This window comes from Quercus lobata, chromosome 6 (assembly GCF_001633185.2).
Source record: "Quercus lobata isolate SW786 chromosome 6, ValleyOak3.0 Primary Assembly, whole genome shotgun sequence".
In the NCBI taxonomy this organism is placed as follows: Eukaryota; Viridiplantae; Streptophyta; class Magnoliopsida; order Fagales; family Fagaceae; genus Quercus; species Quercus lobata.
This window is the reverse complement of record NC_044909.1, coordinates 15,001,060-15,028,031: the sequence shown is the minus strand read 5'-3', so window position 1 is coordinate 15,028,031 and position 26,972 is coordinate 15,001,060. Positions and strand designations below refer to the sequence as shown.

Sequence of the window (26,972 nt, the reverse complement as noted above, 5' to 3'; positions counted from 1 at the left end):
CATGACTAAACAAAGCCTAGTACCAACTAAGGAAAGAGTTTTACAATCAATACTAGTCATTCAGCATAAAACAAATCAAAGCAAGAAAGAATGGCCAAATTTGCTGCAAAGCAATCATATATCACCTAAGTGTTAGAACTTGCTTCTAGAATAACAATTACTTTGACGGATTTCATGCGCTGCATAAACATAACAAAATGGAACATAAACAAAGTATGATTAAAGATACTGAAAAACCAGGAAATAGAAAAAAGAACTATACCTTTCATACTTATGTTGGTTATCAATTGTTTCTCCAAAAAAAAAAAAAAAATTGTTGGTTATCAATTCTCATAACAAAGCAATATGCTAAGGAAAAATTATCTCTCTAATATGTCATTTTTTGGTACAGTGAAATCCCAGACATCCTCATATTTCGCATTAAAGTCCCATATGCTCATGGTATTGTAGTCTGCTATCAACTTGTCACGAGCTTTTCTCTCCATATTGTATATTTGAGGTTCAAAGTTGTGAGGCTTATCAGGCTTATCCATCTCAATTATGGTAAATACAGTTGTAAAAATACCAGCTCCGATGAACAAGTACACCATCTGAAAGACAAGCAATGAGAGAACAATCTATGAAATCATGACAAACTAAGACCATTTTGGTATTTCAAAGTACAATAACAGTGGATCTAAGGATCTCAAATTTTATATATGTAAAATCTGGGTTTGTTTTACCGGAACTTGGAAGAACATCCCAGCAGCAATTGCTGGGAGGAAGAGCCATGAAATAAACCCTGCCAAGAAATCAACCCAGAATATCTTTAGTATCATGAATTTAAGTTGGTAAGTTGTCAATGATCATTGGTAACTCATTTTTACCCTGAAAACCTGTAGGAGTTCCTACAGCTTCAATATCATCTGCTATTGCTCCCCAAAAAGTTCCTGAATGGAAGATTCCAGTAAAAGTTAATAAGCTAAGTGGCCCCCAAAACCAAAAATACAAGAATTTTATTCTTAAGAAACAAAAATGAGCTATTTTCACTAACAAACTGGCCAAATTCTCCTTTTTTAAAATAAGTCCTACAACTTAGTATGATAGATCAATGGTTTGGCCACAGTAACACTGATATGAATATTTCATTTGGGACCAATATTGTGAAATGCTGTTGGAACTGTAGTTTGGGTTCAAGTCAACTAAGGAGCTTGAACACTTTCTTCATCTACTACCCCACTCCCCCAATTACAGAAAAAGTTATATTATATCCATTTTGAAAGAGCTTCATCAACAACAAATGACAGTTCAACACAATGTTCTGATAGTATACACATGAAAGACATTAGTTGATGTACTACTTTGTAAGAATGAAAAAGAGGGCGACTCCACATTCATAAAATTTGTAAGAATGCATTGTTAATGTACTACTTTTATATTCTAAACAAATGCACAAGCACTAGTTGATTGAGAAATGCTATGTGCCTATGTCTACAATATTTTCAAAACAAATCTTATGTGGCAAATTATTATTAGCTGTTATTAGTGGGCAAAAAAATAATTTCAGTATTAAGTTCAAATTAGAATCAATAACAACTTATTAATTCGGATTTGTTGTAAGAGTGTTGTGGACTTAGACACTTCTCTTGGTAGATTAGTGTACATAAGCGTGCAAATAAATGCATGAAAGACATAGTTAATACTAGTCATCCACAGACAATACACTTACATTCTTCAAACTATTTTGAACCAGCTTTCCTTATTTATTTTTTTCCTCTAAGGCCAAAATTGGACAGGAATTTATCAGATGCTTAGCACATTAAATATATCATCAATACAAGTGTTTTTAAAACTTAACAAACACCACCCCACATCGTGACCCAATTTCCAATAACACCTTATATCAATGAAAATTGGAGGTTTTAATTCCACACCCACATGAAATTAGCTCTTCAAGAACTTTCTAACATAAAAATTGTAATGACCCAAAAGACCCAATCGCATATTCAACATTGAAATTTCAGCTCCTACAAACAAATAAACCAAAGACATACCTTTTATTTCTTCGGCTTCGTTGTACGTGTGGTGCCCATCATATATCCCATACTCAAAATCCTCCTATAAACTCCATACAGAAAAAACATCAGAAAGAATCACACACACACACACAAAGAAAGATAAAGAGAGAGGTGGTACAGGGTCAACGCCGTTGGTGCGCCAACGGTCAACTGGGTCTTCGTTAAGATCGGGCTCAATCGCAGATAGTCCAGCGTTTCTCTTGGTGGGGCTGCGACTCTTGCCCGAGTTTCTTCCGTACAATTTGGTGGGTGTGGGAGCTATGGCTTTGAGTTTCATCAAAACCTTAGCTCTGGTTTGTGAAGGATTGGAGCTGAGTTTTGGGACCGAATTGTCATGGAGAACTGAGAGTGAGAGTGAGAGTGAGTTACACACCGCCATTTCTTCTGTTCTGCTGTACTTTTTGTGTTATCGATTGTTGTTCAGGCTTAAATGCCCGCCTTTGTTTTCGCAACGGTAGGATAATGTCTTATTCCGCGCGGTGTCTTTAGGTTGGGAGACTGGCTAGTAATATAGTGACACGTTTTGCAAATAAGTATTTTTGTTTTATTTTTCTCACGTGGCAATCTGTGGTTGATCTTTTTTTATTTGAGTGTCACGGTTTAGGATGAAGGAATGAGAGGACTTGACTCCTTATCCGCTCCGGAGACCAATGGTGGTTAGGAAAAGTTGAATAACACGGTGATTTTTCAAACTTTTTATCCTAATTGTAATGTGGCAGTGGGATGGGTAAAAAAAGAAAAAAAAGTCCATGATAGTTAATCGTTCATAATTTATCACATCAGACTTGTGGCAAAAAATTGTGAGATAATTTGTGACCCTAGAACTAGTCATGGTTGTTATGGTACTTTGCTCCATATAATGTCTTTTTTTTGGGGGGGTGGGGGGGGGGGGGGTATCTTTTGAACAAAACTTATGTACAACCTTTAGATGCTATTCTTTATGTTTCTATTTTAAAATTCTATCACGTGATTGCTTAATTAAAAAATACACTTTCATTTTATGAAAAAAATGCTCACATGACAGAATCTTAAGAGGAGAATTTAAGAAACAGCGCTTAAATATTATACCCAAGTCTTGCTCTTATTTTTTTAGTCTTAAATTGTTTCTTTTCTTAGCATTTTACATTTTCATGTGAGCTTTCATATTATTTTCTATTTTCAATCCTGAAAAAGAAAATGAAAAAAAAAATTCATACTGGATTTCCTTTCCATTTCTATTATTAAGAGCTCTTTATATTTATATTTAACTATTTAATGAAATATTACCTATAAAATATTGTTGAATATATGAATTTCATTGTTACTTTTTATGGTTGCAATATGTGCAATGCTGTCATTTCTAATTTCTTTAATAGTTTCAAGTTGTACTAAATTCTTTTGAATGCTATAATTTTATTTTTGTTGTTAGAGGTGGAAAAGATTTATTTCCAAACTAATTTGGATTTGGAGAAGGGTTATTAGAGAAATCCTTCAAACTTCTTTTATATTTTTTTTTATTGGATGTGAATTTTGAAAATCTAATTATTGGATTTGCATATTCTTTATGATCTTAGCACGTACATCAAATTTTGTTCAAATTTAATATTATTTATTATTCAATCAACAAACTTATTTTTTTTATGCATAATTTTAGACTACAAAAATTTAAAATTTAAATATTTAGTTGAAAACATAGATATTTGTAGGGACATTGGGCCCAGGGGTCTAGTAGCTATTTGTATATTGGGCCTGTGGCTCAAGCTAAGGACTAGGAGTCGTCCGAGAAGGAAAAATCTTTGACAGAAGAGACTGTGTTAGTAAATGAAGAAGTTGGTTTTGGTCATAGTGGCCCAGGAGGATTTTTCGAGGATGAATACCTCCTCGGCTAATGGAAACCGAGGTCAAGAGGAGTGATCCATTGCTTAGGGGAACGTTTCAGGAAGTTCGGTCAGTATAGATAGGCGCGGCAGAGACATAGGAAAGGGAGAAGTCCTAAAATATCTAAGGAGAAAATTGCTACCACCGCATTAAATGCACTGCAGCTAACTCTCTGGCCGCATTAATGTGGAGGTAATACCTGAACAGTGACTATTAGCCTTACAGCTACTACATGAAGACTTGTGGGAGGTGCTGATGGGACAAGTATCAACACCAACCATCGGGCATGCACGTGGAAGGTGGAGATGATATGGGGAGACAGTATAAAAGAAGAAGGGGGCAATGAGACTAGGGGATTGAAAAAAGACAGGGAAAATTACTATAGCATCTAGAATTGACTTTGTAATCAGACTTGAAAGAAATACATAAGAACAGATCTCCTCGGACTTTGCCGAAGACGATTTTCTTCATTATAAACCTATTCATTCATATCTTTTTCTCCTTTAAACCTATTTTCTAGTTAGTCTAATTCATTAGAACCCAGTTTTCCAACCCATCTCTCTACAAATTCATTATTTTGGGTTTTTTGGGCCTAAGTCCATTCATAACTTGGGCTAGGATCTCAAATCAGGTCCTTACAATATTAATATTGGATATTCTTGAAATTTTGTAAGCGTAGATGATATAATAAAAATATACAATTTAACGGTTGGATTTTCAAAATTCATATTCGATAAAAAAGATATAGAAAAAAATTGAAGGATTTTTCTTCAAACTAATTTGAAGAAAAACCTTTTTCCCTAAAGGTGGCAACATGTTAGGCCACAACATCGCCCTTTGGACTTCCTCTTGAAATTAGGATGAGCCCCTTCTTATCTTCTCTTTTTGGCCAAAATTGGGAATTAACACTGATTTTCAAACAATATAATAGTAGGCATGGTTTTAAAAGTATATATTTTACTAACATCTCGAGTTTAAGAGGCTCGATTTTGAGCTATAAATCGAATCTTTGAGGGTCGGTTTTCATGTTCTGATCAAGTCTGATGTGACGTTTTTTCCATGTGGTGCCTACTTGGAAATCGAGTGTCTAAGACTCGATTTATATGCCAACAATTTAAAAATCAAGTAAAATGTTTTACAAATCAGGTCCTCTCTCACTGCTCTCTCTTTTCTTTCTTCCTTTTCACCATTCTCCCCTTCTCCTCTCTCACCTGATTTGCAATCCATTTTTTTTATTTTATTTTAAAAATCTGGGTTTGCGGACTGCATGTAGGTTGTGGTGGTGATGGATCCAAGCGATAGTGGTTGCTGATCGATGGTTTTGATGGGTGGGTGGGTTTTGATGGTTGCTGATCGGTGGTTTTGATGGGTGGGTGGCTAGGTGGGTTTTGATGGTTGCTGATCAGTGGGGTGATGGGTGGGTTTTGATCGCCGTGGATCTGGGCTTGCTCACCTTGGTTTTTTTTTTTTTTTTTTTTTTTTTTTTAATATGGATTTTAGGTGGTTGTTGGGGGTGGATTTGGTTGGATTTATGTTGAGTTGTTGGATTAATACTCAAATTTGTGGGTTGTATTTGATAGTGGCTGGTCTGTACTTGTATTTGATGGTAGTTGATCTATGTTTGTGTTTTGTACTCCAACACTTGCGAAAATCTTTTCAGTGTGAACGTTTCACATAACAAATCGAGTATTTAAGCGTTGATATATAAATACCTTATCAGAACATGAAAACCAACCCTCAAAATCGAGCCTCTTATACTCGAGATGTTAGTAAAATATAAACTTTTGAATTTGTGCCTATTAATTATATTATTTGGAAATTATTGTTAATTCTCAATTTTAGCTTCTTTTTTTCACTTGCCTTTTCTTCCTCGAATATATGTATTGCACTATTGCAAGGGGGAAAAGAATATTTTGAACTATAGCCTAGAATAGAATAAAGATGTCATCATGTGCGGACCTTCGAATGGGCAGGGTAGTTGACAATAAGACATCACCACCTCGTATTGGTGCGTGAAGTACTTCAATTGCCACTTGCGTCGCTCTCGACCTCTTGACTTTGAGAACCACTTCTACTTCCACCTCTCTCTCAAGGTTTTGTTCTCTCTTCTCTTCTCTTCTCCTCTCCTGTCTGCATTTGTGTTTTTAACTACATGCTTTTTGTTGATTATCACTATCTATTATGTTTTACTCTCTCTTGACTGAAATCAATTCTTTGCTTTGTTTTGGAGGTGTCTTGTACTCACATCGCATGTTGTGCTCAATGATTGAACTAGCTTGTGAATTGTCTCTTGGTTTTTCCTTTTTTTTTTTTTTTTTTGGTTATGGATTAGTGGATTGGCTTTAGCATAGCTGGGATTGTTGGGGCTTGGGTAATTACAGTAACATGTCTAATGTAGCCTGTAAAAGTGCATTGTTGTCGTCGCCGTCATTAAACAGTCTAAGAAACCCCACTAGTCAGGATTAGTAAAAATAAGGCTAAAATACAAAACTCACACTATAAGTTTCACCAAAGTTCATTTCAGTACCTTAATATTCAAATTTATTCAATTAAGGCCTCCCAGTCAAATTTAGATTTTTTTTTTTTTTTAATAATTTTGGAAAATATTTTTCAATCATTAAATGGATTTTTTTTTTAATTTAAAAAATTTTAAGAAATTGTTTTTTGGATAATTAACCACAACATTTAACAAAAATTGATGGAGAGACCTTAACTGAATAAACTTGAAACTTAGAGGGTTGAAATGAACGAAAGCAGAGTTAAATGATTGAAATGAATTTTGGTGAAACATAGAGGGTGGATTTTGTATTTTAGCCTAAAAATAAATTTTAATGGGTAGAATCATTGAATCAAACTTGGTTCATATAAAGTGTTGAAATGTATATACACTGCAGCTGGCTGCACGGACTCATTTGCCAATGCTGATATAGGTTTGGTTTTGAAATCCAACGGTGTAAACTCCTAAAGAATTTGGGGTGATCAAAACACTACTGTGTCTTTGTGGCACTACCCCTTGCCCTTGGAACTTGTAGGTTTATAACTTTCTGTTGACTTTAAGAACCTTACCATGTTCTTATAGTTTCTCTCACCTTTGTTGTTATTCTTGTTGCTCTTATCCTGTTTATTGATTTTCTTTGCCATTCAATGTTTAGTAAAATATTTTCAGCACTTTAGCCATGGGGGATTCTAAAGCTGCCCCAATAAAGGAAATGCCACTGGGATTAGATACAACCACCGAGGAAGAATATGCTTTGCAGTCTAAGTTACTTCAAGAGTTCACTAGTATTCCCAGCATTGACAAGGCTTGGACTTTTAAGTCTGATGATGGTATGACTGCACATATTTATTGTTTCATTTCCCCCCTTCTTCAATGTCTGCTCCTTTAACTTATATGCATATTAAAAAAAAATGTCTGCTCCTTTCTGCTAAACAGGCAACAGGAGTTTCTGAAAATAATCTCTTTGTGAAAAACTTTTGCTGCAGGGATTGGTTCTCAAGCAATTTTTTCAATTAGCCAACCAAATATTTTGGCAAACAAGAGGAGGAAATCTATTCTATCTGCTCATATATTCAAGGAAAAAAACAGTTCTGTAAACTTTCATTGGTCCCCATTTCCTGTTGAGATGACAGGAGTGTCTACAGTTGTTCCATCACCATCAGGTTCAAAGCTTTTTGTGGTTCGCAATCCAGAAAACGAGTCTCCATCTCAGTTTGAAATTTGGGGTCCATCTCAGTTGGAAAAGGAGTTCCACATTCCCCAATCTGTTCATGGCTCAGTATATACTGATGGATGGTAACTAATAGTATGAGTCTAGTTTTGTAGGGATGACTTTATTTAGCATTTGACGTTAACCTGGTTTATTATGGACTTTTTGTGTATCACCTTAGTAGTAGAAGTTGTTTAATTGTAAGTATTAATACTGCTCGTAGATGTACTAGTAGCAGCAGCAGTTGTACTGGTAGTGATGGTTGTAATTGTTGTAGTTCCTATATAGTTATAGTTATTCTATATCATCCTCATGGACATAGGCTCTTAATGGTATAGGTTTGAGGGAATTTCCTGGAATTCTGATGAAACTCTCATTGCTTATGTTGCTGAGGAACCATCTCCCTCCAAGCCCACATTTAATGATCTTGGCTACAAGAAAGGTGGCTCCACCGATAAGGACTGCAGTAGCTGGAAAGGACAAGGGGATTGGGAGGAGGACTGGGGGGAAACCTATGCAGGAAAAAGGCAGCCTGCACTTGTTGTCATCAATATCAACAGGTTGGTATCATTTCTTAAAAAAATTAATCAATGCTGTGGTAAGTTTATTGGCGCTTTACTATAGATAGAAGAACCTTAATTTGAACTTACCTGTGTTGTACAGTGGAGAGGTACAGGCTGTAAAAGGAATTAAGACATCTTTGAGTGTTGGCCAAGTGGTGTGGGCTCCGTCAACTAAAGACGTGCATCAATATTTGGTTTTTGTTGGGTGGTTGGCAGATACGAGAAAGCTTGGTATAAAGTACTGCTATAACAGGCCTTGTGCGTTATATGCAGTTAGAGCACCACTTTATAAGTCAGAAGCCAATGAACTTGAACTCAAGTGGGTTACTCTCTTTTGTAAAATGATCTTTTTTATAACTTTTTTTTTCACGTGAATTGTTACATACTTGAGATCTATTATTCTAAAAGTACATGTATAAAAATACTTATGAATTTCTTGTACTGTCCCAGAGATAGCTCAACTGAAGATGTGCCTGTGTTTAATCTTACTCCACAAATAAACAGTGCCTTCTTCCCAACGTTCAGGTATGCTACTAACATCGCATACTTGGTTTTATCACTGGGGGTGTATAAACATTTTTTCTTTACCCAATCTAGTTTCTAATAACTCATGTGGAGTGCTTTTCTGAGTTTGGAGAAACTGTTAAACATACCTATTGGGTCTCCAAGATTTTTTTTGGGCAAGATGAGTTTCTCCTGAAGTGCTGGCCTACAGTCAGGCCTGATATTTTATTTCCAAATATGTCATGTCCTTCTTTCATCGTCAAAGTTAAAATCAATATAGAACAGGAGTTTGGTGTACTGTTCACTGCTATTGCATTTAAGTTCTTCTCCTCCTTAATGGTTTAAAGTAGTTTTCAAGTCATCGTTTTGACCATTTTTTAATGGTTGAGAATGAGATTGACATTGTAATCTTTCTTTCTTGGTGACAGTTTTCTTTTGTTCTTGTTTCCATTATAAAGTGCTTGTAAATTTCCACCTCATATGGTTCTACTATGTGTAGAGTACAGATTTCTTGTTATTAGTAAGATTGCTGTTTGTGGGGTTCAAGTAGCCCAGTGGTATTGGTTCCCTCTGTGGTTCATAACCAACCTCTCCCCTCTGCCACTATTTACTTATCAGGAAAAAAAAAAAAAAAAAGAAGAGGAAGAAGAAAGATTGTTGTTTGCTGAATACTAATGTGAATTGCCTTGCCTTGTATACTTTTAAACCATTTGTGCCTCTACGTGGAAAAGCATGCCTTGATCACTTAATGATCAATGTTTTCCCAATATCCTTTGTAATAACCATGTTTCTACTAAACATGCTATGATGAATAGCTTCAGAGCCTGATGATTGTATGTGAATTATCTTTCTTTCTTTCTCCAGCCCAGGTGGAAAGTACCTTGTGTTTTTAAGTGCAAGAAGCTCTGTGGATTCTGGAGCCCATTCTGCAACAGATTCACTTCACAGAATTGATTGGTCAACTGATGTGACGTTGTGGCCTTCTGCAAAATTGTTGATGTAGTGAGTGCTTACATTCCTTGTTAAGGAACTTGCATCTCAAGGATGAAAACTTCTGTATTCTCAAGCTCTGGAATTATATAACTCAAATTATGGTTTTTCTTTGAGCTCTGCTGCTTTTGACTGGATGGTCTATAGCCGCCTTGTTATATATATACTAGAAACATTCTATTCTATATGACACCTTGACATTTTACATTGCCATCGTACGCTTCGAGTGCAAAATGGAAATGTGTAGTGAGACTGAGGTAAATTATATGATTATTCCAAATTAGCTGAATTATATGGTAGATTCATCTAAGAGCCGAGGACTGAGGCAATATTTGAAAACTTAACTGGATTGGTTTTGAAAGTCCCCAATTTGGAATATGCCTGCAACTTTTCTGGCCCATATTATTTAGAATGAAATTATAGAATTAGGACTGTATGTGTTCCTTTTCCCATAAATTTCATGTAGCTGAACTAAACTATTTCATCAATATAATCTTTGAAGATCCCTGTTGTGATGAGTGCTGAGGATGGTTGCTTCCCGGGGCTTTACTGTTCAAGTTTCCTTAGCAATCCTTGGCTTTCTGATGGATGCACTATGATCATATCTTCTTTCTGGAGAAGCAGTCAAGTAATACTTTCTGTGAATGTGTTGAGGTAAATGTAATCGCTGGCAGCTGGCTACATATTTCTTTTTTACTTCTTTTTTCCTTCTCATGTAGGCAGACTTTTACAATGTCATATGTAAATTAACTCACGATATCCTCTGTCAAATTACAGTGGGGAAGTATTATGTGTCAGCCCTGCTGACTCAAATTTTTCATGGAATGTCCTTACATTGGATGGGGATAATATTGTTGCTGGTAGCATCTAATCTAATGCTGATCTTGACCTATATCCTGGCCTGTAACAGTTTAGAAAATTGGCTTAAAATTTTAATGTTTTGTTTTACTGTTTGAAGTGTCTAGCAGTCCAGTTAATGTTCCTCAAATCAAGTATGGTTGTATTGTTGAGAAAACAACTAAAGCTGCTGCTTGGAGTTGGTTAGATGTATCAAGCTCCATATTCAAATGCTCTGAGAAGGTGTAATTAATTTTCTTTTGTTCGTATTAGATGAACCATTTTTGCATATAGAGATTGTCTTGCTAATGATTCTCTTATTGCTTCAGGTTAGATCTTTGCTCTCTTCTCTTCAGTTCAGTATAATGAAGATACCAGTCAAAAATGATTCTGATAGCTTGACAAAAGGTATGAAAAGCCAATTTGATTTCTTTCTTAAACTTGGTCATCCACATTGAATATGGATGTTTCCAATATCAGTCAAACTCATCTCTTCAGCTTAATTGCTATTTTTGGGCAATGTTATGGTGGTCTAATGCTTGCAATTTAATTGAGGTTATTATATAATATTTCTTGTTTTCATTAGAGTTCAACATGCTTTGGGTGACAAGAACGATAGCCACAATATAAGTTCATGAGTTTTGAAACAGACCTCATTCAAACCCCACTCCCATAACATCTTAAGTTAGTCCATATTTTGATTTTCATCGGTTTTTTATCGACGTAAGTGGAAATTTTTTGTAATAAAGGCTAGGATGGAGTTAATTTCTCCATTAGTTGCTCCTTGAAGGTAAGTCAACTAATGCAAGCTATTTTAGTAATTAATGGAACTGGTAAAAGTATCAATTTGTCATTGATTACATACTTGTGATTTCATTTTAGATAAAAATCTTGGTCACTTCACAAGACTCATGTTTTTATGGATTAATGGAAGGTTTAGTTCTGGAAAAAAGAAAAAAAAATAAAGAGCCAGCTTCTTTTAAGCCAACTTTTTGGCAAGTATATATCCAAATGAATATGATTAAGAAGTAATTATAGCTGATGCAACGTGCATCTATGCATGATATTATCATTAGAATATATTAAATAGGAGGAGCCAATGAGCTCTAGCCATATTTAAGGAAACAGTACTTGTTGATGGAAAAAATTTGAGATTGCATAGATCTTTGTAAGCAAGGCTGGATTCTTTTCTTTCTAAATAGAATTGATCATGTATATTAGAAGGTCTTTTTTTTTTTTTTTGGTGGTTGATAAGTAAAGAAAATTTTATTCAAAGACATAAGAATGAGTCATCCAAGTATACAGCAGGGGGCCAAAACAATCAAATACAAAACTTACAAGCATCCATCAAATCATAGACCGAAAAAATAGAATGACTTCCTATAATAGACATCCAATCCGATAGAATTTTAAATAAGAAAAGTTTTGAATCGGCTATAGTCCTTTCAGAATCTTCAAAATACCGGTTGTTTCTCTTCCATCAAATGCACCACATCAAACAATGAGGGATATCCATCCAAATGACACCATTAGAGATGTACTAAAGGGGCAAGATTCAAGAACCTAGATTACAAAAATCAATTAAAACAAGAAGGGAAAAACATGAATATATCGGCAAAACTAAACACCACTCAAGGAGGGTAAAAAAGAAAGCAGACTTGATATGAAGAATAGACCGTTCACAGCCTTCAACAAATTGAGCATATTGTTCCCTCCAAATACACCACATCAAACAGTGCGGCATAGCCCAATGAATGCTAAACAAGAAAAAGACCATAGTCCACAACTCATAAGCTATAGGGCAGTGAAGAAGAAGATGGTCAACCGATTCCCACACCTCTTACACATATAGCACCAATCAAGAACTACAATATGCCGCTTTCAAAGATTATTTGTAGTAAGAATCTTACCTTAGCAAGACCAAGAAAAGAAAGCTACTCTAGGAGGAACTTTTGATTGTCATACCATTTTCCAAAGAAAAGATATGACGGTGGTAGGGAAAAAAGAAAGATAATAACCTTGCACCTCAAAGCCTCTCCTCATAGCCGGCTTCCAACAAACTTTGTCAGACCCAATACCCTGCACCTTCATGGAATAGACCAAGTCCATAAACAAAGTCAAGGATTCTAATTCCCAATCGTGCATTGGACGACAAAATTGTATATCCTAATATAGCCTCCCCTCAGTGAACTACATGACCTTTGAAACGGAAGACTCCCGAGCCCGACTAATGCGACATAATTCTGGAAAGGCCTCCTTAAGAGAACAATCCTAACACCACACATCCTCCCAAAACTTCACTCTAGTACCATCACCCCATTCATTCCCATATTTTGCCTCTATAACCCTCCTCCAAAGGGCTTCTATCTCCGTTCCATATCTTCACAACCATTTGCCTAACAAAGCAGAATTAAACCTCCTCAAACACAGAATACCTAACCCGACATGCTACACCAGCTTACAAAGCTTAGACCATTTCACTAGAGGTCTTTTTAGGTCGTCAGCATTACCACTTCAAAGGAAATCTTGTAATTTCTTCCTACGTTTAGCCACCTTCACTGGAATAGGTAGAAGAAAGAGAAAATAAGTAGGCAAATTGGAGAGTACTTTTAATTAGAGTTAGCTTACACCCCCCCAAGATAAATAGAACCTCTTCCATCTGGTTAATTTCCGCTTCATCTTCTCCAAAATAGGATTCTAAATCATGTTCTCTTTAAAAGTGACACTCAACAGAAGACCCAAATATTCCAGAGGAAGTGAAGATTTCCTACAACCCAACATTTCCTCTAATTCCTGCACATTGTGCACATCCCCAATTGGAACCAATTTTGACTTCCCCAAATTAATTTATAAACCTGAATCCTCTTCAAATTTGGAGAGTATCCCATGCAATACTGCAATTTGACTGGTATCCGTATCACAAAAAATAAGAGTGTCATCCTCAAACAAGAGATGAGACACAATTATCAAAGAACTAGCCGAATCACCAATTGAGAAACCCAAGAACTATCCCGTTGCGGCAGCCACATCCAACATATGACTCAAAGTCTCCATGACAATATCAAAAAGTAACGGGAAAAAGGATCCCCTTGACAAACTCTCCTAGAGCTATAGAATATTTCACAGTTAAGACTCAAAACATAATGATATGCTTAACCGAGACAACCATTTGATTTAGCTGGGTATTGTACCAAAACCTTTGATGGGGTTTTTTACTTTAATAAATAATTTTTTTTTTAAAGGGAAATATATTTTGTAGTTCTCCTGCCCTTTACTAGGAATTGTATGATATTGTATTCATAATATTCTTGTGTTAAAGAGCATTGATTTTGATAACCTGTGATTTTAATTCATTTCAGGTGCTAGCAAACCTTTTGAAGCTATATTTGTATCTTCAAACTCTAAGAAAAGTGACACTTGCGATCCTTTAATCGTATTCCTTCATGGAGGCCCGCATACTGTCTCGTTGTCAAGCTTTTCAAAGTCCTTGGCATTTCTCTCTTCAATTTTATTCAATTTATTGATTGTCAACTATAGGTACGCTATTATTATGAGTATTATAAGAGTTTTTTTTAAAAAAAATATAATTTAAATCAGCATCAGATTATTTATGCTCAAATGATCAATATGTGTTGTGTTCAACCATCATATTCCACGATGATTGACCAGAATCTGGTTGAATATGGGGGCTCTTTTCCTCTCTCATCACCCTCCACCACCCCCCCCCCCCCCAAAAAAAAAAAAAAAAAAACCCACCGAAAACAAAGCCTTTTCTTTTCCAAGATAAAGGTCCCTCACTGTTGAGGTGCTGCTGCTTGATAAGATAATAGTGGAACCGATTCTGATACCTAAGTGAAGGGAAGGGATTCTCACAATTTAAGAATTTGGAGCAAAATGGAATACAAAAATGGTTATTTTAACCTTAAAGGGGACCATCATTTTGACGCTCAGTAAAAAATTGGTTAAATTACTGAGTTGGTCCTTCAAGTATTAGGTAAAATTCAATTTGGTTGCTCAACTACTAATTGTGTCATTTTAGTCCCTCAACTGTTAATTGTGTGAATTTTGTTTTTTGACTTTCAAAATCACATCAATTTCATCCTTGGATCTCCTCTGTGTTTATAATTTAACAGAATTAATTGTTGTAGCAAATAAAATATACATTAAAAGATTATTATAGAAAGTTAAAATTTTGAAATCAAGTCAATTTTAATTATTAAATATGTTAAAATTTAAACAGTGAGAAGACAGATGCATGAAATTGACTTGATTTTGAAAGTTTAGTGACTAAATTGACACAATTAATAGTTGAGGGATTAAATTGAACTTCACTTAATAGTTGGAGGACCAAAATAGTAATTTTACCTAAAACATTTCAATGCCTTTCAAGATGATATGGATCTTTTAGCTGCAGAGGATTAAAGTCTTAAACTATGATTTTATTGGAGTCATAAATAAGAATAAAAATGATATAAAAGCAATGATTTTTGTACTTGAGTTAACCTTGTCAACAAGATTCCTTTAATTGATCACTGTGTATTTCATTCACCTTTTGTCTCTGATATTTCATGAAAAATGAATTTAACCCTTTCTTGGAGACCTCTCATCAATTTTTCCTTTAGGTTAAACCTAAATTGCTTTTGGAACCCAGTTATTTGGCTATCTGCCTTCAAGGAAAGAGAGGTTTAGGTTGATTCACTGTGCATCAAAAGGTTCAGCTGATTTGACTGTAAAATAATATTCTTAAGAAATTTGGAGTGATTTCTATAGCGTTTGCAAGCAACATTTGAAAAAAGGTCTTTGTTTGTAGAAGTTGAGACTAAAAACTATAGTTTCTTTGGCCTGCTTAGAATTCTATCGTATGTCCAAGATATTGATTTAAGACGCCTTTTTGTTATATTGATTAAATTTTTTTTTTCCTCCTATTGAGAAATGAAAAAATGTCTGTTCAGTGTTATTTGATTTCCATTATTCGTGATTTAAGACTTAAATGGAAGTGGTATGCTGATTGCTTTTTGCATGGTACTTGATATTACGGAATCTTAAATATTGATTTGGGTCCTTTAGGATTTTAAGGATCTCATGCTTGAAAAGCCTCTTTTGAATACCAATATTTCATCAACAAATGGCTGATTATCTTTCTAGCTTCTTCTAACATGGTAACTTAGCTCAGAGGTTCACTAGGTTTTGGTGAAGAAGCATTACAATCGCTTCCAGGGAAAGTTGGGGAACAGTTGCTTATTATCTATCTAGTTTGGTTACAAATGCTATGGTAGTTTTTTTTTTCTTAATTTTTAAAAATAGTTGCTGAATTCTTGCTTTGCGAGACTAGTTGGACATCTCATATAAACCCTATTTTTAAATCTATATTATGCACAGGACGTAAATGATGTACTCACAGCTATAGACCACATCATCGAAAAGGGACTAGCCAGTCCATCAAAAATTACAGTGCTTGGTGGTTCCCATGGTGGCTTTCTGACAACCCACTTGATTGGCCAGGTGCTTTAATTATGAAATTTGTATATTTTTATTGTCAGCCCCCTCTTTTTATTTTGGTAACTTAGTTTATCTCTCAATCTTTCCTCTTGCATCCCTTGTGCCTTCCAATTTTTATTTGATTTGAGTTAGCATTTGATTGTTAAGGTATCTACTACCAGCTAGTGGTTTTCCATAAAGAGATCTCTTCCATTACGGATTAAATAGTTGAGAGATTAATGCAAGTTAAACTTAATAAGTGGGCTGCTTGTCATACATGGACTGCTGGTCTTATGCTTCCCCTTTTTATCATTTCTCTTTCTGTTTAATTTATGGTTCATGGCTGCATGCAAATACTTGGTAAATTAGATGTTGTGATTAAGGATACCCATTCATATTTGAATTCTCAAGTGAACAAGGGCTCACTTAAAAAAATTGGATCATATTTCTTTCCTAATGCTGCAGGCACCGGATAGGTTTGTTGCTGCTGCTGTGAGGAATCCTGCTTGTAACCTTGCATTGTTGGTTGGTACAACAGATATCCCTGATTGGTGCTATGTGGAGGCCTGTGGAAGCAAAGGGAAAGATATCTTTTCGGAAGCACCTTCAGCTGATTACCTAACTCTATTTCACAGCAAGTCTCCTATTTCACACCTCTCAAAGGTATGCTTAAAGGAGGCTTGATTTAATAAATATATTCAGAAATTTATTTACTTCTTTTTAAAAAGCACATCAGAATGTAAAGAAATTCTACCTAATGATTAAAAAAAAATCAATGCAACAAAGCCTTGTCCAACCACAATGTCAGCTCTGCTAGGTGCAGAAATAAATCCTGTAAGCTGTGTTTTTGTTGTCATCATTGGAAGCTGAATGTTAATTAAATAACTTTAAACAAATAAAGTGAGAGATCTAAAGCTTTTTCATATCACTAGTTTTGTTGCACGTGCAAGGCATGTGGAAAACACTATCTAACTACAAATAAATATATATATATATATATATATTTTGATAAGTACAAATAAATATTTTATGATAGGATTAGAACAGTTAAAACTAAGTCATTATTGGAATAGTAATTAATTTTTTTTTAATATTGATAAGTTACACGTGCCCTTTCTTAAAGGGAGAAGTAGCCCTTGAGCTATAGTTGATTGACTTAAACTATTATATTTTAAAAGGATAAATGACACCCACCAAAAAAGAAAAATGAAAAAAGAAAAAAGAAAAACCTAGTTAGAAATCATATCAAGTTTGCATAAACAACTCTTATCTCATTTGCTAATAGAGAATGCAAGATAGCATTCAAGGAGAACAAAAGCTTCAGTGGGAGTAATATTTTGATCTATTAAAGTAATTTTTTAGATGAACAATACCCTTAATTCATAAGGTAGAAGTAATAATCACAACAAAGCAACTTCAAAACTGTGTTGAATACAAATTTAATTTTCACTAAGTAATTTATAACCTTCGTGATTAGAATCCTACGCACATTACATACTGCTATATCTTGTATACAAAGTTCATATTGATGTATATATAGTTCATATCAAAAGTTCATATTGATGTATATATAGTAGCCTATAGAAATCATGTATCTTTGTCAGCTCAAAATGATAAGACAAACCATTCTACTCTAGCTTCCAAACTTTCCCCAATGCTTCTTTCATACTATTTTGTGAAAGATCACATGCATGAAAACCTGCATGTGACAAAAACGTCCACTAAGCAGCCATATAAACCAATTAAAGGGAAAACAAGCCATTCATGTCATGTATATTTTGTGAGAATGTAAGGGTTCTGCCAATTGATGAGGAAAATAGTGTAATTAAGGAATGTTAAACTGATATACAGTGGTTCAAACTAATCTCGCTTCCAGAAAAATTGAAAATTCAACCAAAATACCTGATAAAAAGTAGAGGAAGCAAATACAAACACAAACCCAGGCACTTCTGAATCAATCTACAAAATCAAAGCCCTAAAACTGCACTTTAACTCAAATAATGCATAAATAATTTTAAAAAATATGTATATCAAATACATTAAGAAAAATCGGTTTGAAAGACTAACATGTAAATGATGCTGCTTGAATAGCTTGAAAAAAACATTCTCCTTTCCTTCACTCTTGCCTCTCTTTCCCAAGTTTTCACATAGAAAATCCATACATAAGTGGGAGCAGTTGGGATGAGAAGGTCTTCCCTTTCTTTAATTCTAGTTCTACTCATGAGAAAAATTCGGATTTTCTGCTCTTCTCTACCTCTCCCCGATATTTCTCTCTCTTGCCTTTTCTTTTCCATATGTGTATCTCCATTCCTGATTGGGACTTGGAAGACGCATCAGTACTCAGAAGTCAGAACTGAAGCGGCTGGAGATAAGTACAAAAATTAAAAAGACAAAGAGGCCGTTCAGCTCTTTACATGTCGTTTTTCCTTTCATATCCTTAAGGTTAAGAATGTAGTTACAATTCCATTAGTAACATAAAAAAACAAAGAATTAAAATGAAAAGAGATAAGATAGAGCCAAAAAGTCAAACACGAGATAGGATAGAGCCAAGATCCAAAGGACCAAATGGCCCATGCTCTTCAACTCTTCAAATTTATAGCTTTTGCAATTTAGCCTCTTCCATTTTAAGCTTTCTATTGTCGTTTTGCCAAACACAAGTGATGCGGGAGATGCAAGAAAATTGTTATTTAATATTATTTATGTTTGCAAGTCAATTGTATTTTTATGTTTTAGGTTCTAGTAGTTTATTGGGCTATTAGTATTTTAATTTGGGAAGCAAGGTTATTTTTGTAATAAGGCAATTAGGGTTTCCTAGCCAATTAGAACTAGGGTTTAGCAATTCTTTATAAGCAACCTATTGTACTCCTTGAGGAGATAGTTAATATTTTGATGAGTGAAAAAAATGGTTGTTTGGTCTTTCTTTAGTCTGGTGCTGACTCTAGGTCTACCCTAGGTGCTAACTCCTAGTGGTTTTCCCGCTTGGTGCTGACTCCAAGCAAGGCCTAGATGCTGACTTCTAGGTCATATCTTTTTATTTTATTGTTGTTTCAATTTTGTTCTGGTTGTCCTGCGTCAAAAAGTAGCTCAATTGTCCTTTTTTATATAGAGTATAGAAAGCAGGAGCCTTGTGCTTTAGATACGAACTTTTTCTTTTCAATGTGAAAAGCTTCTAGTATATTATTTGCATATCGTATGGGGTCAAACTTTTTGTGATATTAAGTCTTCAATCAGGAATTGTAAAACTTGCATCTAGTTTCCTTCTAGAGTGTATCTTCAAATAATTTTAGTAGGTTGCTATGGAAATGAATGTGGTACTATTGTACTAATTACTTTGATGATATCTGTAGGTCAAAACGCCAATCCTTTTTCTTTTAGGTGCTCAGGATCTCCGTGTTCCAGTTTCTAATGGATTGCAAGTAAGAGGTTCTTTTACTCTTTTAAATGATGAAGTACACTTGACATTTTTCATTTCAGTTTCGTGATTTTCTAACTACTACTAGTGCTCAAGTAATCACTGTCTTGAGATGGAATGAAAACAAAAACAGACACAAAAAGTGGGGATTTTTATAAAGTCTGTTTCTCTTGCTACCATATTTGAATGATGTTGAGATTTGAAACGTGCAGTATGAACGGACACTGAGAAAGAATGGTGGTGAGGTTAAAGTTATCATGTTTCCCAATGATGTACATGGAAATGAAAGGTAATTATTAGTCCTACATGCACTCCTAGTCTCCTACAGCCTAGACAACACAGCCAATCTCAAAGTTGATGTTGCACAATGTATTGTCGTCTGATATATCCTCCCTTTTTCTTTTTTCCTTCCCCCCCCCGTAATTGCAGGCCACAATCTGACTTCGAAAGCTTTCTTAATATTGGGGTCTGGTTCAAGAAGTACTGTAAATGAGCAAGCGTTGCCACCCTATGTCATGCCTATGGTTTTAATGTTCAAATGGGAAGTATTGAATGTGGTGGTAGTGACATAAAAGGGCATTGAATCCGCTTATAATCAAATTCTTCATTGGTCATTATCTATGCCCTAGTCCTTGATGTAAAAACATTCATTCTAAATAAGAAATTTATGTTTGCCAACAATAACTCATTTTGCATCTCCTTCTACCCCTGTTATAAGTCCTAAATGGTTGCCCGGGTGCCCTTGAAAGAAGGGGGGGGGGGGGTATTCGGTTCATGACCCAACGAATACGTGTAAATCACAAATAATATAAAAAAAAAAGTTTGTAACTTGATGTTGTGAAAATTTTTCTTTACTTATCAAAATAAATAACTTCATGTTTCGTAAGCCATCATTGTTTACTTCATTTTTAGCTCTTTTTATTGATTTTAGGAAGTTTGCAGACCCCTTACCCAAATGCTGAATTTTTGACCTGCAACAGTTGTTGACGAAGTGTTAGTTTGGATAGCAACGCGTTTGCATTTGTATTGGCGTGTGTGTTTTTTGGCTAGGTCCCGTGCATTATTCATGAGACCTACAAGTATGGAAAAATGTAAATCGAACTTTAAAATTGGGTCTCACAGTACTATTCACACATTTAAAATTTATTTTGTTACAATGTTTTCAGTTTTCAACAATAAACGATATCCAAACAGACCCTAAGACATACATGGAGCATGGGTAATGTTTCTTGGTGATCTGGAGCAAGTTTTGTGGCCTATAACATGTAGCATATTAAAATATGCAATATACGGTCACATCTTATTGCTAAGCTTTATACATATTGGGTTTTTACTGAAAATAAACATTTCAATAGCAATGTGCCTTCATATTTGATATTCGCTAATAGGCAAATAATCTTCAACAGTTTGCCATCAAGAATATACAGCAAAGTTGAGTAGTTGGAGCAGTTTAGGTCTGTAGTGGGCAGGGAGACCTATTCTCGTCAAGTTTGTAGCATTGGCTATGCTCCTTTATATTGTTAAATATATTAGCAACGCAATGTGTATACTATGTTGTATGTGTTAGAGTGGATGCAGAAGAAGTAGCATAAAATAGGAATAAGAAAACATGAGGGTTACGTGGTTCAGTCTTGATGGCCTACGTCTACGGAGGAAACCCTTAAGGGTTACCTTTTTTTTTTATGTAAAAGTGTAGTACAAAGTCTGTGTTACAATGAACTATAACATGAGTATATATTAGCAACTAAATTTTAGACTACTAGTACAAGTAGGAAACTGTCTTGCACACATAATAGGTGGGCTTAGCCTATTACATTAGGCTAACATGTATAATATATCTTTAACATATATCATGGAAACTTTCAAAGTTCCTAATAAAATTTTTGAGGAGATGAATGCTTTTAGTTAGGAAGTTTTGGTGGAATATAAATAAAAAGAGCCAGAGATATTTGGCCACAAAAGGGTGGTATGAGTTGTGTCAAACTGCGACATAGTGGTGGATTAGGATTTAGAAATATCAATACAACCATCCTCTGAAAGATAGGCTGGAATGGATGACAGTAACTGGGCATGACAAATTGTGTGTGAAAATTTTAAATCAAAGTTTGGTAATGCAGAAGATTGGTTGAGGGGAAATAGACTCAAATTAGCATCATGCTTATGGCATGGAATAGAAAGTTTTAGGAAGTATCATTAACAAAGGCGTATGTTATTTGGTGGGTAGGAGGTATGATATATAGATGCTTGGCAAGATCCTTGGATTCCTTGGCTACAGGGTTTCGAGCCTCACCCTATATTTATTGGAGGGGAGAAAAGTTGAGTTACATGCAATTTTTTTTTTCTTTTTTTTACCTATAACTCGACTTCATGGAAATCAGATTACAAAACGTTACTATAAGTCCTTAAAACGTCACTATAGGCTCCTTAAAAACGTCACTATAGGGCTTAACTCGATTTTGAAAAAATTGAGTTTCAAAAGAGGGACATTTTCCTAATTAATTTGGAAAAGAGGGAAAAATGCTGGATTGTTTTTTTGAAAGGGGCAAAAGCCAATTTTTTCCTTATTGGAGGTATTGTAAGACCAAACATTGGTAGCGGCTAATCTTAGTAATTGCTTCTAGAATAACTATTACTTTGACGGATTTCATGTGCTGCATAAACATAACAAAATGGAGCATAGACAAAGTATGATTAAAGATACTGAAAAGCCAGGAAATAGAAAAAAAGAACTATACCTTTCAATACTTATGTTGGTTATCAATTCTCATAACAAAGCAATATGCTAATGAACAATTATCTCTCTAATATGTCATCCTTCTCTACAGTGAAATCCCAGACTGGACGTCCTCATAATTCGCATTAAATTCCCATATGCTCATTGCTCATGGTATTGTAGACAGCTATTAATTTGTCACGAGCTTTTTTTCTCAAAAAAAAAAAAAAAATTGTCACGAGCTTTTCTCTCCATATTGTATTAGTATATTTGAGGTTCAAAGTTGTGAGGTTATCGGGCTTATCGATCTCAATTCTTATAAGAAAGAGAGAGGAGGTTGAAGGAGATGATACAGGGACAACACCGTTGGTGCGCCATCGGTCAACTGGATATTCGTTAAGATCGGGCTCAATCACAAGAATTGAGATCCGGTACAATTGCACTATGCAATTAATCTCATTATTTTCACAAAAAATTTTACATCCTTAACTTTTTTAACTTTGACTTGTTTAGAAAAAAAAAATTTAACTTTTTATTTCTTTTTAATATATTTTTATTAAATGGTTTTTGAGAAAGTTTCAATTTATAGCGTCTGCTCTTGAAGATAGATTTTTATCTTCAGACCAAGACACCAATCAATTTTTGGTGTAGACGGAGATTGAACTCTATTGAGGGTCATTTGTGAGAATCCAAGTAGAAAGAAGAAAGCCCAACGACAAGGGCAGTAAAGAATTGACAAACAGATGGCAAAATCATTAGGCCCAAGCGGCAGGAATAATGGATCATAGGCCCATGAAATAAACAAATGAGCCTTGAAGAGAAGTGGACTTAAAGAAGCTCGGAAAGAGAGAAATAGCATACCCATGGGCAGTATATGAGGTAGAAAAGTGAGAAAGGGCCATCGCAAGCCCAAAGTAATGCAAACAAAGAAAGTAAGGGGTTAATGGCAGGCCCATGAACCCAAAGGATAAGAATAAGGTAATTGGGCCAGGGAAGCCCAATGAAATTAGTAAAAACTCATGGGAATGTAGAGTTAGTAAAAAAGCCAAGGAAGTCCAAAGAAAGCAAGTGGACCAAGAATGCCCAAGAGAAAGATAAAAGGGACACAGGAGCCCATAAAAAGGAAAACCAATGGCCATACCAAGCCACTAAGGGAAAGAGTAAAATGGCTAGCCCAAAAAGGCCCAGTAGAATTGAGTTATTACAGCAGGAATAACAGAGTAATATGGCAAGAAATGAGGACAATCAAGAAGTGGGCCAAAGAAATATAAGGCTTATTATCAAATAAGACCCAGCTCCTAAAAGGAGCGGGAAATTGAAAAGCAACTTACATAAAAGGTTAAAGAAAACGGACGACAGGCTATGCGGGCAAGCTTCCAGACCATGGCAGACAAATGAGCAGTAGATAGATTTTGGCCACATATGGAAGAAAGGCACGCGCAAGGCTCAGGCACTACCAGCCTGTACCCAGCCAATATAGGGTATGGTGAGGTTGTGGGTTAGAAATTCAAATGGCATGGTTTGGTGGTGGGGAGAGGGGAAAATCTATTTTTGAGGTTCCGGCTTAGGTTCTATCGGGGAAGTGTCCTGACCAGACAAAGGAGGTTAACAGCTAAAACAGTAAAATCCGGTCACGGCAGACACTAGAAAAAAAGGACCTTGCCGTGAACAAAAAACGGAGCAACAACGGGAACCATAATTAAGAAATAGGAATTCGAAAAGAGAGACCAGAAAATAGAAAAGAAACGAGTGGGAGGGAAAGAAAGAAAACAACCAGAAAGAAAATAAAGTGAGAGTTAGAACGGCAGACATGCACCGGTAGATTGATTCACTCTCTCCTTTACGAAATCCTGCTCTCTGTTAAAACCAAAAGGGGCCTCTGTGCTTCAACCATTCAGGTCCGTTTCCCTCAAGGTAGTTAATCTCCACGGTAGACTTTTCCTGAGAGATTAATTGCGTTGAGAAGGAACGTTCTTTCCTCTCTGGTTTTGCTCCTGCGGACTAGATTTAAGTTGATTTCTTCATCTTCTGATTAACCCATACATATTACTATTTGTTTCCTTTTGTTCTGTTTTTTTCTTTCTGTAAAAGTGATTATTATTACTGTGATTGTGTTTGGGGATCATTTGGTCATTTCCTACTAAGTAGCCAGATATTATTATTATTATTATTATTATTATTATTATTATTATTATTATTATTATGTCTACCACAACTTGTCTGAAACAGTTTTGCCTACCGTAAGCACGTTCCTGGCAAACCAGGCATAATTTGCGCACAAGCCGGACTAAATTAAGTTGCAGCTAGACCGGTCCCAACTCCCTTATCCAAAAAACTTGGGCCTAATGCAGCAGGAAGCAACCCAACACTATCAGCACAGCCCACAACATTACAATTGACGACTCCGCTAGGGAGTTGGGAAACAGATAGGGGTGAAAACATAGAATCCCTCGCAAACAATGCCACCAAAGTCCAGAACGACATGAAATATGAGTGTCATGCCCTCGTAATCAGAGTCCAGGCCAACGACGCCTCACCAACAGCAGCCTAACCAAACAGAAGGTGCTAATAGAACGGGGGCTGATCCTCAACCACAACCAAGAATTCCCACGGACAATGTCAATACTTTCATTGAAGTATTGCAGTCACTACAGCACTCGCAGCAACAAATGATGGAAGAAATCCGTCAACTAAAAGCGGACAAGACAAAAGAGAAAGGAAGCCAGCATGACCCAAAGCATGCGGCAGACAGAGAAGAGACACTAGCAGGAGGTGTCCCACAGAATGCAGAACATTGTTTCATTACTATGGCTGAAGTAGCGGCTCTCCTGGAATAAGAGAGAGCCAGAACATTTAAGGAGAGGTTTTACGCACGAAGGCCTCCTTACCCACTAAAGGTACTCAGCAAACCATACCCCGAGAGGTATGAGCCGAGAGCCTTTGCACAATACGATAGCAAGAAGGGAAGTGCAGTTGAGCACGTGAGCAAATTTATTGACACCCTTGGTCCTTACGCTGCAGACGAAGACTTATGTCTTCGAGAATTTTCAAAGTCATTGTGTGACCGGGCATACACCTGGTACATTGGCTTAAAACCAAGATCCATCCCAACTTTGGATGACACGGTAGATGTATTTTGCACTAAGTACTTCCATGGAGAGGAAACAATAACGCTTGCAACTCTGCAAGCGACCAAGTAAAGGAATGGCGAAAATTTGATGGAATACATCAAGAGGTTTAGGGACATAGCACTTGACTGCTATGACCATTGTGAAGAAAGAACCTTAGTAGAAATGTGTATGACTAACATGATTCGGGAATTCAGAGCAGTCTTAGAAAATCTAGAAATTTCCCAGTTTGCATAGCTGTTACAGAAAGCCAGGAAGACGGCCCAATTTGTAAAACCAAGCTTAGACAAAAGAAACGCCTTGCAGGCTATAGCGGTGTCCACTGGAGAACGGAAAAAGAAAACCGAAGGGAGGGAATATGATACGCCCCCACCCATACCGTGTACTCCTAAGGAACTGGACGTGCTGCTAGATAAATGGATATCAGACGGAATCTTTAAACCCAACCAGGTTTCCAAAGAGCCCACAGAGGAAGAAAGAAGAGACCCTCGCTTCTACCGCCTGCACAACTATGTACAACATCCCACTGCAGAATGCTGGGCGCTTCGCAGACTGGTGCACTGCAGGATTAAAGAAGGGACACTGGAGTTAACCCAGCAGGAGATCCAAAGAAACCCATTCCCGAGTCACAAGGGGAAGGGTGTAGCAGCAGTGGTAACATGCGCAAACCCGGGGGAGGACGAGGAGGAGAACCCAGCCCTGCCTGCCACAGCAATTACCACCCTACAGCAAAGCACCAAATTCAAAAATTTGTTTGACCAGTTGGGACTCACAGCAAAGGAAAGAAAGGTAGCCACAGAGGCTTTGGTAAGTATCGCTTTCAGGGCAAGAGTAGAATGTTTATCAGCAGAAATCCCAGATGACAGAGCCCTCTTATAGGAATCAACAGAGATCACTTTTAGCAATAAGGATATAGAGGTGGGATACCCAGATCACAGGAGGCCTCTCTATTTGGCAGCATCCATAAACCAAATCCCCATCAAGAGGGCCTTGATAGATACAGGTGCTTCCGTAAATCTCATTCCATTGAGCACCTTGCAAGCGGCAGGAATTTCAGAAAGAAAGATCCAAGGATGCCCAATGGAAGTAACAGGGTTTGGCGGAAGGGGTGAGTACACCGCAGGCCATATCCAGCTGTGGTTGAAAGTAGGCCCTATAGCTTCTTTAGCTCGTTTCCATGTGGTCAGAACGGAAGTATCCTATCATGTACTTTTAGGAAGGCCCTGGTTGCACAAACACCGATTGGTCCCGTCCACTTATCACCAGTGTGTGAAAGAGAGATTGAATGGCATGATGATACATATAGCTGGAAACCCCTCACCATTCGAGCAAGCAGAAGCTTGCCTAGTGGAAACCATGTTTTACGACCAATGGACTCCATCTGGGGAAAGCTCAGTTTCAAAGCCATGAGGTACCTTCGTACCTAAGTGGGAAGACATCCAAAGTGACCTAGAACTTGATCTAAGAAAGTTGCTAGCACGAAAGAAGAAAAGAAAAGAAGCGTCTACCGCAGAATCAGATAACACACCCCAATGCATTAGGGTCCGAGGCCTTGATGGCAGGATTGTGTATAAGTTATGAAGGCACGCGGGGCCCACAAGTAAGATGCAAGCGAGCCCCACCCAAGAATGGCAGCACAGGAGTTTGGCGTGTCGTGTCGCTCAAGAAAGTTTGGGAAAAGAAGAAGAAAAGGACGGGGAAGTTATGGTAGAAAAAGATGCACAGG

The 26,972-nt window shown here is 36.4% G+C and overlaps 2 protein-coding genes and 1 pseudogene across 3 annotated transcripts; 2 read left to right on the top strand and 1 right to left on the bottom strand.

Moving 5' to 3' along the window:
* Positions 1-244: 244 nt before the first annotated feature.
* Positions 245-2,539, bottom strand: LOC115994931 (photosynthetic NDH subunit of subcomplex B 5, chloroplastic). The gene is made up of 5 exons (XM_031119273.1): positions 2,176-2,539; positions 2,034-2,097; positions 867-929; positions 723-781; positions 245-590 (listed from the first exon to the last, which is right to left on the bottom strand). The coding sequence occupies exons 1-5, from the start codon at positions 2,434-2,436 to the stop codon at positions 360-362; spliced, it is 678 nt and encodes a 225-aa protein (XP_030975133.1). The 5' UTR covers positions 2,437-2,539; the 3' UTR covers positions 245-359.
* Positions 2,540-5,818: 3,279 nt separating this feature from the next.
* On the top strand, positions 5,819-19,966 carry LOC115994930 (annotated as a pseudogene). Its single transcript, XR_004093281.1, has 18 exons — positions 5,819-6,007; positions 7,067-7,241; positions 7,398-7,707; positions 7,960-8,181; positions 8,285-8,503; positions 8,635-8,709; positions 9,553-9,690; positions 10,181-10,332; positions 10,456-10,538; positions 10,637-10,758; positions 10,845-10,923; positions 13,875-14,052; positions 15,689-15,749; positions 15,895-16,017; positions 16,459-16,656; positions 19,341-19,409; positions 19,618-19,694; positions 19,835-19,966. The product of XR_004093281.1 is annotated as an acylamino-acid-releasing enzyme-like (transcript).
* A 4,824-nt stretch (positions 19,967-24,790) lies between these two features.
* On the top strand, positions 24,791-26,656 carry LOC115949881. The gene is made up of 3 exons (XM_031067146.1): positions 24,791-24,934; positions 25,553-26,053; positions 26,126-26,656. The coding sequence occupies exons 1-3, from the start codon at positions 24,791-24,793 to the stop codon at positions 26,654-26,656; spliced, it is 1,176 nt and encodes a 391-aa protein (XP_030923006.1).
* Positions 26,657-26,972: the final 316 nt, after the last annotated feature.

What these genes read in the sequence shown, in the direction of transcription:
- LOC115994931 (XM_031119273.1), bottom strand. Translation starts at nt 2,436, where the DNA reads ATGGCGGTGTGTAACTCACTCTCACTCTCACTCTCAGTTCTCCATGAC. An exon ending in GCACCAACGGCGTTGACCCT is followed by an intron (nt 2,098 to 2,175) that starts GTACCACCTCTC and finishes TGGAGTTTATAG; the next exon opens with GAGGATTTTGAGTATGGGAT. An exon ending in CGAAGCCGAAGAAATAAAAG is followed by an intron (nt 930 to 2,033) that starts GTATGTCTTTGG and finishes TCTTCCATTCAG; the next exon opens with GAACTTTTTGGGGAGCAATA.
- LOC115949881 (XM_031067146.1), top strand. Translation starts at nt 24,791, where the DNA reads ATGGAAGAAATCCGTCAACTAAAAGCGGACAAGACAAAAGAGAAAGGA. An exon ending in GTTTCATTACTATGGCTGAA is followed by an intron (nt 24,935 to 25,552) that starts GTAGCGGCTCTC and finishes AACGCCTTGCAG; the next exon opens with GCTATAGCGGTGTCCACTGG. An exon ending in AGGTAGCCACAGAGGCTTTG is followed by an intron (nt 26,054 to 26,125) that starts GTAAGTATCGCT and finishes GCCCTCTTATAG; the next exon opens with GAATCAACAGAGATCACTTT.